Raw genomic sequence first — 17578 nt, forward strand, 5'->3', positions numbered from 1 at the left:
TAGTTCACCGGTTAGGACAAAGGGAATCGCTTCTTCGACCCCGTCATCGCCATGTTCTTACGAGTGACGCGTTTGCAAAAGTAACCGCATGTGCTCTCTCTCCAGACTCGCATCCGATCCATCTATATTCATCAAACGGACGTCATTAGAAAGTTTACGAGATATTCTATTAATATGATCTTATCTGTCAAATGATTTTAATAAGAGAATTAAGCATCTCTGAAGTGAATATCGGAACATTTATTGAATTTTTCTTGGCACAATTAGTTGAAATCACGATTAAAAGTGAGCATGTCAGAAAAGTTTAAAAGCGGCTTGTAATTAAAGATTTTATCTTGCTAAAAAGAGAAAAATGCGAAATAATAGCTGCGCTATAAGATCAATCTCAGGAAAGCTGCTATCTCTTAAAAAAAACGTGAACCAATTAAGAATTTGATAAAATAAAAATTAACATATACGCGTATAATTAAAATAATAATATATTTAAAAATAAAACCAAAAGTGTGACGGTAAAAAATGCAAAGAAGTATTAATACATATCTCATATTTTCTAGATATATTCTTTTGGATCAATTCTTCGTATTTTGTTATTTTAAATCTTAAAACAGTTTTACTCAAGCCACTCTTGAAATAATACAGCTTTATTTGCTATGACAATCATAAAGCCAAATTTCGCGAAATCTGATAAAGACATAAGAATGGATAAAGCAGGAAGATCTAACTTTAGACGTCAAAGTCTTGTTCAGTGCTAAAAGACGGAATTCAGAAATAAGACGATTTTCGCGAATTTTGTTCTTAAGCTCTTAAGTCCTGGTTAAAAATATCTGTTCTACCATTCGGAGCAAATTTGTTCCATTTTTGCGCCTTCCCAGCGCGCAGTGAACCATCGGAAAAAAGCGAAAGACAAAAACTAGTGCAAGAAGATACGATGTGTATTAAGGTGCCGTGTAAAGGGCCGTCTGGTGATTGCCACCGGCCGTCTGGCATGTATTGCGTCGTTTCAGAAATGTGGTAGAGCCGTGGCTCGCACCGAGAGGATCCGCGAGCAAGCGAAGTCGTGTTACTACAGGTAGCGTCGGGGAAACGTTATTCCCCGAAGAGGATCGCGCAGGAGAAGGCGGTTCTCCGGGTCGCGTCGGACACGTCGGACGCGATAATGCACGCTCCGCTGCAATGTCGGTCTCATTGCGCCGTTGCACCGTTGCACCGTTGCAGTGACGTACCCTAGGGGGGCATTCGTGGGCTGTGTGTTGGTGGCGGTAACGCCATACCACCAGCACGTGCAGCAAAGCCCTGGAAAAGGGATTGCCGCATTCGAGCGTAGGTGCACAATTTCGAGCGCCGCGTCGTGGGATTGATTTGCATTCTCCGGCTCATTTGCTGGGTCGTGTCCTGCGGGAATTCTTTGCTCTTCCACTCCCTTACTCTCTTCTGCTCTGCTCTCGCGCATCTTCCTCCGCTTCTCTTCGTTCAGCTCTCGTCTTCCTTCCTTCCTTCCTTCATTGCCTATGTGCTTATATTCCTCCAATTCCTTGCGCGCTTGTCAATTTCAATGTCTTTCTTCTACAAACGTAGTCTGTATTTCTTGCGCTAACTATCATTTACCGTTTTTTATTGCTGCCTTTTATTTTATATTCAATTTTATACATTTTTTGCTATTGCCAATATAGAAGTAAATTCTTTCTTCTGACGTATTTTAAAATGGGTCAACAAGCAAATTCTCTGAATTTCTCATTCAAAGAAGTCTTGTAAAATTAATGGTTTAAATATTATCCTTATCTTGTCCTATTTTTTATTTATTATCAAATTTAATTGTAATTAATATCAGGTAACACACACGTGCGATTTTTATTTCAGTTAAACATATCTCCAGTATTTAAATTTCATTTATTTAATAAATTTGTTTATTATAAATTAAAATAGTATTGTGTTTTTTGTGTAAAATAACACTTAACGTTATATGGGCGCTGTATATATAAATATAGCTTTTTATTTAAAAAGATTAAAAAGAGTTACATGTTAGTGTAGTTGCGTTCGTACGCAGCAAAATTTGAAATTAATTTGCAATTTGATAAACGTAGAATCAAGTTGCACGGGCTAGTAAGATCGAGGAAAATGTCACAATGATGAATGAGATTCGCGGGGCAATCGAGGCGAAATTCAACGATTAGACAGCGCGAGAATGGAGGTCTGTGGAACTTGTAATAGGAAATTCTCTGTGGTGAAATTATACAGAGGAAGGAGTGCGTGTAATGTTGAAACCAACGTGTAGCGATGAATCTTCGTTTGGGAAGGATATACCAATCATAAATTTTAACTGCGCGCTATCAAATAGGTGCGAAAATACTAAAATACATTCTCGCATTTATTTATACACAAACTGTCAGAATTTAACATAATATGATTTAGAAAAGCAGAGAGAGAGAGAGAGAGAAAATACAAAAATTAAAAAATTTCTTTGTCAGAAGACAATAGTATTTTACGCTCCTTTTGGTTACGTATATATGTCCCCAAATTCCTCGTTCAAACACGCAGAATGTCCAATAATTTAACTAATGGCAAATTAGCGGTATACTGTTTCAAAGCTTTGTCATATTAAATAAACATGTTGGGAATATTAATTAAAATGAGGCAGTCAATCTCGCGATAACTTATGCGCGTCTACACAATAGAAATATATAAACGTGACAACAATTTCAATCGCATGATTTTCTACATATTATCACTAATGGATATGTGATTAGTATAATGAAGGTTTATTAATTATTATACAATAGCGCGTGTTATTTCTCATTTTAAGATGTATGTATATCATGCTATCATAAATGATAAAGCAGGGTTTATATGTTGGTATCTGCCTATGATTATCTGCTTTGTTGCACGCATGAGAATTTAATTGTGACTATTATATGTATACAGTTATTTTGTTATTATTTAATTGTGTGATTTATCTCGACGCAAAATTAATATAACATAGCATGAATAATCGGATGGGAGTTCTTCTTAAAAAATTTAAACAGTACTATTGTTATCCGACATTCTTACTCGAGATTTTCCGACTGATTTAAATATCTGCAGAATTTCTAGAAAACCGATAATGAAAGGGTTGACGATCTAGTCATAAGCGCGAATAATTTTCGTTTCTAGAGAGGTGAGCTGCACGCGCGAGAAATTGCTGCTATGGAGATGACGATATAAACGTCGAATAAACTGACCAGAGAAGTTTGTGTCGACAAGAGCGAACTAATTTGTAATTTATGTGTATATCACACAAGATATTTCAATATAATCGTGCTCTGTTTAGAACATTCATTTGCATGTTGACGTACTCTGTTATCACATGAAATAGAAAAGATATAATTAGCAGTTTGCAAACATACAATATTTTTCGATTACTTTTTATGTTGCCCCATTAGACGATACTACTTACAGAACACAAACAGTACATCACTGTTATAATTTTTTACTCAACAATATAATTGTTACATACAATATGTGCTGTATTTCATTTATATTGAGTAGAAAATTATAATATTAATGTAATGTTACTGTTAGTATTCCGCGGGTATTAATATTGATTTTTTGACTCAATTAATTAATTAGTTCTGAGAATCCCAAAGTACGAATCGCGACCAAATATTGAAAAATAGACACAGTATAGTAGGAATAAATAAATAATTTATTTATCAATCCACCGCTTTTTCATATTTAAAACTAGATGAGTCACGAATGTTTGTCCTTTTAAAAAGTAGATCGCGATCTACATAAGAAGTTCCAATTAATTATACCATAAAATGTAAGTGTACATCTATATGAGGTATGCATATTTGATGGTTCAAAAATGAAAGACTCAGTAAATATTGTAATAATTCTGGAAAGAGAAGTCTTCCTTAAACATTTATTATCTTGATGTACTTTACGCATTTTAAATGCTTTATTATTTTCCTGAAGATAAATAAAAATATTCTCATCTCGTGCATATCAGCAAACATCTTTTCTTAAATATCTTCCTCATAAGTCCTCAGTTAATAGATGAATTGCTGTTAGGCAAATTAAATTCTAGTATAGATCATTACGAACATTATTATAAATTGCTCCAGCAGATACCCCTTTTGCGAGATCAAGTTACGTAAACGCTCGGTCTTTCTGCGAGGGTCCTTCGAAAGTACCTATCTCTACACGCAGTGTATCGTGATTCAAAAGTCCTAATTAAGTACGCAACATTAGGTAAGAGTTTGCGAATTTGTACGGAAATCTGAAAGCTTCGTTATATCTTTGCAGTTTGGAGAAGTGAAACGTCAATATCGCTACGAATCTCTCTTCGCCAGAAGTTTCTGCCTCTGACAAAATAATTCTCGAAGTAGAGCATATGGTCGCGCTTCCTCGAGATACTTGTGTATCTTCACAGTGAAGATACGAAACTTCTCAGTTAAATTAAACGTATCAAATCAATGTGAATTACATTGCGGCGGAAATACTTGTGATGAAAGAGGATACTTTAGAATATGAATTAAATAATGCAATTATTGAAAATCTAATTAACTCGAGTTAATTAAATTATTATAAATTGATAATTTGAAGTGCGTTTATTTTTTTGTTGCAAAATGAAGATCTTGTTTTTAATGACCATGTCCCTACCATCCTTTAAATCAATAATTTTACATAGAATAGTTATAAATTGTAGGATTTTTTATATTTAGTATGATTTGGTTATAAACAAGATCCTATTTTTCTGTAAAACAGGATTTATCCGAACAATTTCAAAAGACCATACGATAGCTCATTGCTACAATTCACACTCAAGTGGTGGATTAAGGTATCATGAAAGGTGGTAAGAGGATAAGGAGTCAAAATGTGGAAATCGCAGGACAAAGGAGATACTGTGTTCATAGAATTCTCTTTCTTTCGCACGTTTCCTTTCCTTTCTAACTTATTACATTGCTGTTGTACTGTACATGATCCTAATACGCGATCAAATGTGTACGATTAAAGTTCAGCCTTTACAAATATAAAGGAAAACCATAAAGAAATAAGGGAGATTGAAAAATAACAATATTTACCTTCCTTCTTTTTAGAAAATCATTTAATGGTGCAAAATATTGCTAGAGCAATTTCGCAAATGTGTGTGTGTATGTGTGCGTATACACAAATATTACCTTGCGTTCAAGAAAGATAGAAAATTTATTGATAAGAGATTATTTTAATTTTTAAAATATGGAATAATTCTATTATTTATATATCAGTATAAATTATATCTTCTTTATAAGGAAGAAAAAAAATGATCAAAACTAAATAAAAAATTATCTATTTAATCTTTATTATAGATAACTTTAATGATTCTTTAAAAATACAAAATCTAAACTTTTATCTCATGCAAGAATAAGTTAAGCACAAAGTCCGATCAAAGTATGTATTTATTTTATTCATTAATTCATGTAACTTTTGTTCACTTTTATTCACACATTTAACGGTTCAATTACTTCTGAACTCACAATTAACATTTGTCTCCGCAAAGAGCATGGTATGATTCCGATTACTGTAAATTTCGATAGAACATGACGAGATCTAGCGTGAAGGAAGTGAGAAGAAAGAAGGGAAAACCGAGTGCGATTACTTCCACTTGTTTTCCTCTCTTTCTCCCTCTCTCTCTCCCTCTCTCACTTTCCCTCTTATTGCTGTCTCAAGATTTCATTCGCTGCCGCTGGATCGGCGTGCCAGTCGGATTAATGTTTCAGAAATTCAATTACGAGTTCCTTGACAGCTGTCTGAGTCGAGTAGGATCCAATTAATGCTTGCGATGCGGGCGTCCCTGTTCCCGCCTCTTCTCCCCCGGGTTCGTTTAAAACATCGAACTGGAAGTACCGCGGAAACAAGTGCAATAACGCGTGAGGGAGCAGTACCTTATAAAATGAAACGAAATGACGAGTAGGTTGAAAAGTTGAAGTATCTCGGTTTATGCGAAAGTCAATGCGACGGCGGAACCACATACTTCGAAGAGTGCCCGCGACAGAGGGTGAGAGGTAAAAGCGTAAGAGGGTCGCCGATCGAAGGGTGATGAGAGAACAACGTTTCGCTCCACTTTCTCCATGATTTCTCGAGACACCGTGGAAAAAGTGTATGTTCCAATTTGTAGGCGCTTCGCGCGCTTTCACAGTCTCGTTTACGACGTTACGTGGGGAGCATATTGTTTCTCCTGGCAAATACGATACTCGTTCGATAGCGAATAAAGTTGTGGAAGCCGTGGCTGATCCGGCCAATGCGCGTATTTTCTTCGTGATAAAATTATTAATTGGGACTGATAGTACCCAACAATACAAACTGTGTTCCGCAATATGTTACAGGAATTTTCGACTACTACGTAAACGATTCTGACAGACTGTTTTGTATCCTTTTTAGCTAAAGAGATGGTATCTTTATTTCAGGCTTTCGCGCACACGAAGGTTTGCCGAAAAATAGAGATATATTACGGAGGAGACGGGGGAGTCCGTGCGCGGCATATGCATGGAGCAGATTAACGTAAAGTGCTTCATACGACGTACGTGCAATGACACTGCATGCCATATTTTATGGAATTTGCGCAAAACAAGTATCCGTGTCACGCTTTAATACATAAATTCTATCGAGCTTGTGGAATACCGTCGCCGTTTATCCATAAATTAACGCATTGTTCATAAATACATAATGATAAATAAATTTTGTGGAATAAGATATATAATAAAAAATATATTATTAAATATAGCAGTCAAAGTCAAATGTTGTCAAGCAAGGGAATCCTTGGCGGTTGCTTGGGCACGAGGACACATCTCGAATCGGATCTTAGTACCGCGGAAACGTCTAAGAGAAAATGTTTTCTACCGGGATAAATCGTCCGTCATATAAGAATAACAGGAAAGTTTGAATTCAATATCGCAGCGCGTCGCGTCGGTTCTCGTTGGTAAGTTATTGAGTTTCAAAGTGCAATAGTCAATTCGACGGTACGTGCCGCGCATACGCTGCCGTCGCCGATTCGCCGGCGGTCGATGTGACGAATTTTACTTCCGAACTTTGAAATCCAATAACTCACGGCTCGGTCATCGAATCGATGTGTTACCGGACGGTTTGCCGAGTTTCAGGCAAGCTCATCGCTCTTCATGCGTTTCGCTCCTTGCGCGACACACGGGCAAGCTCTAGGACACCGAATTTATGGAGCGGTTCGGCGATGTATATCTTGGCATTGGATGTAAGGTCAAGTGTGACGGTAATCGTATCTTATATAGTGTGTTGATCCTATAAATTTCGTTTGTTCAAATTTTCTAACTGCAAATACGTCAAGATAATTTCTCTTCATGTAAAAACGACACAGAAAGAACAGAGCTAGTTGTGAACAAGAGACATTTTTGAATAACAATATTCGTTCTCGTGTCAGTTTAGAGTGAAGACCTATTGTTTTTTTTTTTTTTTGAAAAAAAAATCTGTACTATGAACATGAACAAGCAATAGGGATATTTTGAAGTCAATATATATTCTGTCAGAAAAATGACAGGTCTTCATTTAAAATTGATTTAAAAAAAAGCTTGTTCAAAAATTTCTCGTATTTAAAACTACGTTCTACACCACATTTTTTCGTAATTGTGATGTAATGAAAATTATCATTAAAAAAACAATTTTGTTAATTTAATTTTATGATTGATTATAAATAATAATTAAAAATCGTAGATTTTATTTTTTGTACTTAAATTTTTATAATTGCATATAAAGAAAAAAGAAGGGATTTTTATTAAAGAATTAAAACATACATTTTCATTCGTTATTTTTACAGAGAAAATACCTATTTTAATACAAATAATAAAAAAATTGTTTAAATAATTTAATTAAACATAAATATATGTTTTCATTTATTCTTATAGAAAAAAATATTGTAATTATTTTAATACGAATAATACAAAAAACTGTTTAAAAAAACAAAAGATAGATGAAAACCATAGATTTTATTTTTTTATACTTCAATTTTTATAATTGTACGTAAAGCAAAAAGCGAGAATTTTTACTAAAGATTTTTACTAAAGAATTGAAACATCGCAAAACACGAATATATGTTTTCATTTGTATTCTTATATATACGAATATATGTTTTCATTTGTTATTCTTATAAAGAAAATAACTATTTTAGTGTAGTACGAATAATATAAGAACTGTTTGAATATCGTTTGCAAAAAACAGAAAATATATTTTTGTCACTGTACTCTTCAGTATTTTTTATCATAACATATTTTGCTATTGTATTAAATTCAAGGAATTTTTCTAGGAAGTTTCCTCAAAAGCAATGATATCTCATACTGATCATATTCTTGTTCATTAAGTATTACATCAATTACGACGTTTAAATCTACGACGTGTCGACTAAACGTCATTACACCCATCCTCCGCTCCCTCGTTCGCCAAAGTATATAATTACGCTTTAATTATCCTCCGCTCGAGGTGATTCCGCGGTTACGTGAGAACGAACGTTCGTGTGCAAGCTAAACATGGTGACTACAAGACTCTTACACAAACTGGGCGGTGTGTACGTAGTACACGTCCACGCGGCTCTTCGATCGAGCCCTCCTAATAGAGATTCCGTGAAGCTTGTCGTTTCCTACCGGAAGAAACTTCGATTCCGTGATAACTTAGGGTACGCAATTACCATCCATCTAGCAGATGGCATGGGTAACCGGGGTGGTCCCAACCTAAGGGCCAAGAAAGGGTGAGAAGGTATTGAGGCAGACGGATTGTGAGCTTATAAATTGACAGTACGCAGTCAGTTGAAAATCTTGTCTTTGATTACACAAACGCTAACAATCGATTTATTCTTATTTTATAATAATTGCTTTTTATACAGAAAAAAATCGTTTTACTGAAAGCTCTAAAATTTTACTGGATATAAATATGAAAATCATTTTATAGAACCATCAGAGAGAATGATTTGGTTGGAAATTCAAATTAATATAATAGCTAAAATATAGACATTTTTTGTCAGCAATTCCTTATTAATTTTTAGTTTCAACAAAATTATCTTAACAATTCAAAATTTCAGATCTATAGTCAGCAAAATTTTAGATCTTTCAGCAAAATTATATATACATTCCATATTTTATTACCTCGGTTATTATGTTGACTCTCCATCGATTAGCGATAGATCATCGTGTGTGTACACCATAGGATAAAATGTATCAATTTAATTAATACATTCATTTTTATATAAATGGATAATCAAGTAAAAATTTTAATATATAAAAAACGTAAGAAATATAGAAGGAAAAGAAATATAAATTGAGAGAGAGAGAGAGAGAGAGTCGAGAAGCAAGAAAATAGGAAATGTATGAAAGAATTATTGCCATTTAAAAAGCAAATGGACACATTCTTAAAATGAAATTTTCAACATTTTTCTTTGGATTTATCTGATTTTTTGTCAATGTATATTTATTGTTGCAATTTACTATTATTGCTCAAAATGATAAGAAATGAATCGACCGCGAATCAGCCATTCAATACACAAGCCATATCGCACGTTTGGACTATCGTGCATTCGCGTCGCGAATACTACGAAGGGCTGATCGATCTGTCACGTATATTCCGGGTGCACACGAAGGGGTGGGAAATCCATGGCCTTTGGTGGACCTTCAAGGTGATTCCTTTTTGCGTCTGGCGATCGCTTTTCTCTTTCTCTTCTTTCTTTCGTTTCCTCCGGTCCTTTCCTTTCTTTCTTCCTCCGCCCATATTTGATGACGGATCGTTCAGCTGAAACGAGTTTTGCTGACTAACAGCTCGCTGTTTCTTTCGTTCGGTGCGTCCTTTTTCTTCTCTCTCTCTCTCTCTCTCTCTCTCTCTCTCTCTCTCTGCTGACGGCTTCGATCCGTCGTCGTGCAGCAGCAGCAACCATCAATGTCGGCGATGGAATTCCGATTCGGAAGATTAGAGGAAACGATCGCGAAGCAGCACGGCAGTCCAGAACGTCTGTGAAGAACTTGAGCGGAGAAATCTCGCGAGAGTTACGAGTCTCACGGCCGAGTTAGGGGTCGAGGGGCATCTTTTTCCGACAGGAAGAAAACCGTGGACGGAGGGAGAAAAGCGCAGCAGGAGAAAGGGCGAGAAGTTTTCCCGTACAGACTTATCTCCGCGTGTAGGCGAGTAAATAAATAAACTACGAAGAGACTTGAAAAGTATCGAGATTTCTTCGTTGTTCGATCTCTCTCTTGCATCTCGCAACCTCCCCGCAACATTTCCGTACCCGTCCATCCACCCTCTTCTTCCCACAGCCCCGCTTTTATTTGTAATTTTATTTATCGTTTTCCTTTAACATTAACCGCAAACTCGATACGTACTTTATTGCTTCGCTTCTTACCGATGCTTTTATGAGTTCCGCTTACACGATTTACCTTCGCGGGGTAAATGCGAGAAACTGTTCCGTCTCTTCTGTATTGTCTCCTCTGTGGCTGCATTTCCCGCCGGGTTTATCCCGCTGGCGCTTTTGTTCTATTTTTCGTTCGATCTCCTCGCGTATCTTCCTCTCTACGGTACTGCTACCGCTCGCGGTCTTAATAATTCCGGATGGAAATGGAATTTGCACGCGCCCGTCGATGCAACAGTGATGGTATAGTTTTTCGCTTTCGGCGCACGTGTAAAATCTACTATCCGCTGGGAGGTCTAGTCCTTCATTACGTCCTACCATTTGCTTTGTAATGAATGAACAGTGGTTACGTTGCACACCGCGCTCCATGCACATGTTGTGCATACATATAGAGAATTCACGCCCGCTGGCCTGGAACCTGGGTTGGTATACATTAGTGATTATGTCGCGATATTTCGGTTTTATTGTATGCCGTATACTCCGGGCGAATTATTTAGCAAGTTCTACACCACCGAATCGATCATTTATCGTTGTTATGCCGCAGCAAGAGCGTGCTACAGGCCGGTCATTCGAAAACCGATCAAATTAGCTCTCGAAGTCCTCTTTACGTAGGCATAGGCGTAACTTGATTAATGGAATAAATCAATTGAATTATTCAATACAGGACTAACATAATCATGGCCCGTGCAAATTGCGGAGAGTAAGCAAACTGGAAAGAGACTCTAAAACCCGATTATGCAACATATATATTTTTTTCTTTCTTGTTAACATTATTTTCTAATGATTAATTTTAACATCGTAAAGATGAATGTTAAAAAAATCTTAAGAAATATTTTTTGGGGATTTTCTTAAAAAATAAATTTTCTGCTTTCGTTCCACTGATATATTAAATAGGATAAATATTTTTTTTTGTTTCTTTCTTTTTACCTCAATATAAATTTCTTATAAAAAGATGCTTTTCATTCAAAAAAATTGTTTTCTCAACTCGCTTTTAGCGATCCTGAACTCAATGTTTGAAAAAGGATATTAAAGATTTTTTAACAAAGTTCGCTGAACGAGATTTTGTTAGGTACGTAAAATCGGATGTTGTAATTGGAGAGAATAATGAGGGAGGATGTGCCGGAACAAAAGGAAGCTAATAGGTATGCCGACAAGAGGAATGCAGAAATTATGTAATGAGGGTAAAGTAGCGTCTTGTTTCAATAAGATGCGCATCATCTCTCTTGCAAATATAAAATAAAGAGTGTATCGATCGATAATTCGCAAAATATATCTCGGCGGCGCGTATCTGTTTAACTCGACTGTGCTTTATGAACAAAAGCGGATAAAAGCTTTGACTTTTCACGGTGAAATTCTCCATGATATTTTCATAATTGAGTGCTTTATCGAGAAAGAAAACAAATGTAAATTACAAGAAATAATAGTTATTTAAGATTTCTTTAAAAGTATGAATATACATTTTTCTTTAAAGTAGGTATATAAGGTCATAAATTGTAAAGATAATGTATTTTCATTATTAGTAGTTACATGCATTAGGTTTTTTTTAACTGATTAATATTAAGTAATATTTATTTTTTCATATTCCAATATTATGTCAAATATTAAATAAATTATTATTTATCATACGTATGAAAAGATAAATCTACAGCTGTAAACTGTAAGTCATCTTAAATATAACGTGAAATTATAACGTTATAATATTTAGCTTAATGTATTGTATGTACAAAAAAGATTCCAAATGCTAAAAGTTATAGAAGCAAATTACAACATATTAATACAGAAAGCTAGAACTTTCTAAAGAACAGTTTTAAGACATTTGTGTCAATATATCTTGCAAGGATTATCAGATATTTTTGGAAACACGGAAATTAAATTTAGAAAGAAGGTACAGTGCAAAGATTATCTTTATATTTAAACATTATTGACAGTTAAGATTATCTTTATATTTAAACATTATTGACTAAATTCTTAAACTACTATTTGAGTCAATGTATTTTCAATTACAAAATTAGTCGTGCGTTAATAATTTCCGAAGTAATTTGCATTCGATGGACTTCGCGGATACGTTATATCTGTCTACCAATATACTTGTCGATATTATGAAATACTATTTCGGGATTTGAAACCATTTCCTTTTCAAAGTGCATGTATGTCGTTATTATCGAGAGGATAAAATCCTGATAATACATTTATAAGATAAAGCACCACAATAATCTAAGAAAATTGCACATCACCGCCGACATAGTGACTATTTCGCGCACGCAGAAAGCAGTTGACGTTTGTGTAGCTTATGGCGAACATTCTCACCTGCATTCTAGAAGCGCGCTCCTGCCCCTGAGGGTGTACGCCGGAACATTTATGTGAAGTAGCTTCAGAGCAGCGACTGAAACAGAAAAAGAAAGAGAAAGCTCGTGTGAGATCGCATAAATGTCAATTGCGAGTATATACGTCGTCGCCTGGGGGTGCTATCGATGCGATGTCACCGGAAATGCACGACAACGATTCCTCGAGTGTTCGATTATATTATCGATAATAAAAGAACATAGAACACGCTTTTTCAGAGTAAAAGCATCAAGGAATGATTTTGAGTTATGGATATTGATACATGAGTATAGTTTAAAAAGACAAGAAGAAAAGGCAAAATTTTATTTATTTCTAAAATTTGTATGAAAAAAAAAATGGGAGGTTATTTATATTCTATTACTATCATGAATTTGTTTCCTTTTGTACGTAATTTATTTGTTCAATTTTGGTGATATCAATATCAATCCATATCAAATTTAAACATTTATTTATCGAAATTGAAACAGCATCATGATCTATTTTCTCGTTAAATTTATGATTAATTATGACAATACATTACACATCTCTTTCTCTTCTTTTTTTATGATAGAGTTTTCTAAGTTTTTCTATAGTTTTAAATTTCTAAGAGAATAGATGAAAGAGCTGTTGCAAAGGTTTGCTTGTTAGATCAGAAACTCCTGAACAAGTGCTACTTCAATATTACTCGCTACTGATGTGTAGCCCGACTTGAATAGAGAACATTTTCAAATGTGAAACTTCTTTCACGCTTAAATCGGTAAATCTCTTGACCTACTGCCAAGCGTACAAAGAAGTATTAAAAAAACGGTACCATAGTTACTCGACCTACCGCGGATCTTTTTACAGAAAAGTATCGCGTCGACCTTCGGCTCAAGCTTTCAGTAGTGACGAGGGTTGGCAAAGCTTGGAAAATTGTGCTACGATTGGATGATCCTAAGAATTGGAAGTAGATCGTGCTAGATGCTCAAATAATGGAAGATATATTTTGTTACGATGTCTGCTAGTTTACCCTCCTTTTCTACTTTCCTTCATCTTGTCTCCTCTTGACATATTCGAGCCAAAAACCGACTTTTATAAACTATACATTTCGAGGATTTAATAAAATCGATAATTTAATGTAATCTTATATGATTTAAAAAATGCTTTTATGACATCAAATAATATATGTATCGTTTTATTAAATTATTCCATGAAGGGTTGATAAGTATTCATATAAATATCAATATTTTTGAGTATATAATTCAATCATCATAAACGATTACATCGTTTTATTTAAATATGCCAAAAGATCGTTTATAAAATATTACATTTATATAAGTTCTATCGGTTTTTGTGCAAATCAATTTTTCGTTTGATATATAATGTTAACTCGTATTTAAAATTGTTCTTTAAATATTAAAAAAAAAAACAAAATCGATATCTTTATATACTCAAATTGAGTTTCCGATTTTAATAATCCGACGCGTTTTCAATCCGTTATAGATAAACTAGGAAGAAATTGCGGAGCTACCTTACGAGGGTCTAAGCTCAACTCTTATATTTTTTAAGCCTAGCAGACTATATGTGTATGTAGAGTACATAAGTATGCACATGTAACGACTAGTAGAGGTCGGTATCTAACTTTGTCGTCATTGCCGTTGTCGTCGTCGTCGTCGTTGTCGTCGTCGCCGCTGACAGAAGAATGGGAATGGACGTGAAGAGCAAAAAAGTTAAGATCAAGAATTCCTAGGCAGAGACGAGCTGAAATTTTCAGTACCAGATTAAATGTGGAGGCTAGAACATTCTAGACGCCGCGCCGGTCTTGTCTCGTTCTGCGTTCGTGAACTCGTAAATGTTACCCGTAGACAGTTCATAAGACGAAGATCTCTTATAGGTACATACATATTAATTCATAGAATAAAACCGGGACTATATTCTGTGCAGAAATGAGAGAGATTATTCCGTACTTAAATTAATGGCGAAATATTGATGCGTCTATACTTAGATAGAACGTGGCTTGATGGCAGCAAATACTATTTTGTGATTACTTCGCCAAATCAAAAGCAAAAAGCATATTGAGTTATAAATTGACGATTAAAATTGCTAAATCCTGGTAGAAATGTATGCAGTTTTCCTAGACACCTATCCAGTTACTATCTAACATTACTGTATTCTCATTAATTGTACGAATATTGAGTAGGAAATGGACAAGAACTTGATAATTTTATTCTGTCTATTTCACAAGCAGACTTGCTTATTAATCAATTTAATATCCATTATTTATTGTGTTTCTATTCCATAAATGGATTCAGATTTTATGCAACTTTTGTATGCAGTAACTGCAAACAAAGCATTACATCCTATTTTTGGGATCCTAAGTGGTTTTCCTTCTCAGTTACTAGACAGAAGTTGGTGTAACTGTTTAGTAACTGCTCAAAAAATGCATGAAATTTCTACCAAGGAATGTTCGAACTTTTAAAATTTATTTATAGAATTAAATTTTGAAATTATTATAACTTATTTCGAAAAATAATGGATATATTAATAGTTTATTATGAAATGTCGAAGTTATACATATACATAGAACATCAATGTTGAGAAACCAATTCACTTTACATGTATCGAATGTCCACACACATTTATAAATATATCGCTTAACTTCTCCAACTTCCCGACACGACGAAGTATATTTCTCAACTCGCGACTCAGCCGTAATGTCTACCTTTTTACCCTTTCGCTAGCCTGTCGATCCTTTACAGCTTTCAATATCTTTACTCGACATGGTAAGTACCAAAATTCGAACGTCACTTCGAAGTTTTCACCCGTCCTAGGACACGTCTAAACAGTTTAGTCAGCGACGCGCGCACGAGAAGCGTCGGGCAAACCGAAACTTTCTACGGAAACCTCACGAGCTTTCGTAATTGGAGAAGGGGGAAGAGACGAAGAAGGACTTGGGTCTGCTTCCTGATTCTGCATATACCTCGCAAAGTAAACTGGTAAACTGGTAATGTTCATCTGGTGGAAATTGTTATGCCCTGTCAGAAGCAAGCTACGAGTGACGTAGGTCCGAGGCGAATCCGAGTTTCGAGATCACCCTAAGAGGATTAGATAAGGGAGAGCTGCCCACAACACACCAGTGTAACACATTGTGTGTGGTTTTTAGAGCATTACAAGCGAAAATCGATGTCGTCTTCTTCCCTTCTACCGTATTTTCCGAAGCTGTAATATTTATGACTTTAGCTCGTATACCATTCTACAAATAAATTACACGTCGTGATTTAAATCACGCTAATATACTGCCTGAATATTAATTCTCCTTTCAAAGTGACAATTATTCATACTCCTTTTTTCTAAACATATTTTTTACTTAACGCTCTCCGGAGATATTGATTAGCGTCAAATTTGTGCAGAGCAAAAAACGTGCACGTAGGATCCTTCCACGTGATTGTCATTGAAATCGTTAAAATACAATGGGTTGACGCAGTTGGAACCGAACAAACGGGGAATAACGAATGCGTTTTGCGTTAACGATGTGACGCTACGCTATTATCCTCAACTCGAGAAGAAAAGTGACTCGATTGTCGATGCGTCGGACGAGTGTAAAACTCGTCCGATTAATTCGTAGTTTAATCGTGAGAAACGCGGCGATGCATTCAACGATATTTGTCGATCGTTGCTAGGTTCTCGTTTCACTACATCCATCGCCTAACAATAACTTCCTCGCTTTCCGTATGTATTCCAGCTTCGACCGTTGAATTACACGATCGGCTTCAAGAGAGATAAGCGACCTTTCTCTCGACGAGTCACCTTTGGTCGTGACGCCGGCCAAGAGAGCGCGATTATATTCCATCGAGAGGATCGTGCTTCGATTTCGCCCGAGAATTAATTGCACCGGGATTTGGCTTTGCATAGCTGTCGGAGCCGTCGCCTCTTCACGAAACTCGCTAAGTTCGAAGCAACGATCACGAATATTGTAGGCCCTTCGCCTACGATGACCTAACGGTTGTACTAAAATTTGCATTGAGAATTTTGAACAATCGACACAGGTCTACTTGTGATAATAATGCATTACAACGTTTGATATCTTGCAACAATAAAAATTATTACAAGTTATCAAACGTTGTAATACATTATATTAAAATTGTAGGTAGGCTATTTTTTTATAAATCTTTCTTCTTACACAGAAAAAAATGTTTAGTTTTTTCTATAAAAAAACTTTCAGGATATGACAATTTTTTAGTTATAAAAAATAATGAAAGATAATAATATAGAAAGCAATTATAGATTGGTGAAAAAAAATTTTGCAAAAAATTGAAAACTGATGATAATTTGCTAGAAAAAATAATATCATGTAACGTTCTATGTTGCATTTGTTCTTTGACGCATACTATTTATTTTCAATTTTTAGGTTCCTTATAAATCATCTTCATTAAGAATTTCTTTATATGATATACATAATCTCACACGGATTAGAGACTTTATGCGAACAATGCCACTTTATCAGTCAGTGTAACCCCGAAACTACCTTGTTCTTGCTCTAAACGACATTAAGAGACACCCTTCTCGCGCGGGCTATGTATTACCGTGTTAGCGCGGGTTATGTTGTTCTTGTACCAGACAATGCGGAGAGCGCTATTTCTGAGGATATGACAAGCTAATTTCACTGTAACTTCCGTTGATATCCTTTCCACAGACTATTTCTGAAGCTGGTAAAAGCGAAATATAAGAGCACAGAAACATGATAAATTCGTTCCAATTTTTTGTTGTTTCACGAACCATTTTCAAAAATAAAAATTTTAATCACTCTATTCATCAAATGTCCAATAATATTACTTCCACTTTCGCGAAATTTTGCAATCCGCTTTGCAGATTGTGCAGACTTTGTCGTTTATCGATCGAGATCCATTATTA

The 17578-nt window shown here is 35.3% G+C and overlaps 1 protein-coding gene across 1 annotated transcript in view; it reads right to left on the reverse strand.

Moving 5' to 3' along the window:
• The window catches only part of LOC108770571 (cell adhesion molecule 2), a 92767-nt gene that overhangs the window by 40411 nt on the left and 34778 nt on the right, over nt 1-17578 (reverse strand). Inside the window, exon 3 of the mRNA XM_018522213.1 lies at nt 12674-12749. Coding sequence (XP_018377715.1) covers nt 12674-12749 — 76 coding nt within the window. The remainder of the gene's footprint in view (nt 1-12673; nt 12750-17578) is intronic.

The sequence above is a fragment of the Trachymyrmex cornetzi genome, unplaced genomic scaffold (assembly GCF_001594075.2).
Source record: "Trachymyrmex cornetzi isolate Tcor2-1 unplaced genomic scaffold, Tcor1.1 scaffold129, whole genome shotgun sequence".
Classification (NCBI taxonomy): Eukaryota; Metazoa; Arthropoda; class Insecta; order Hymenoptera; family Formicidae; genus Trachymyrmex; species Trachymyrmex cornetzi.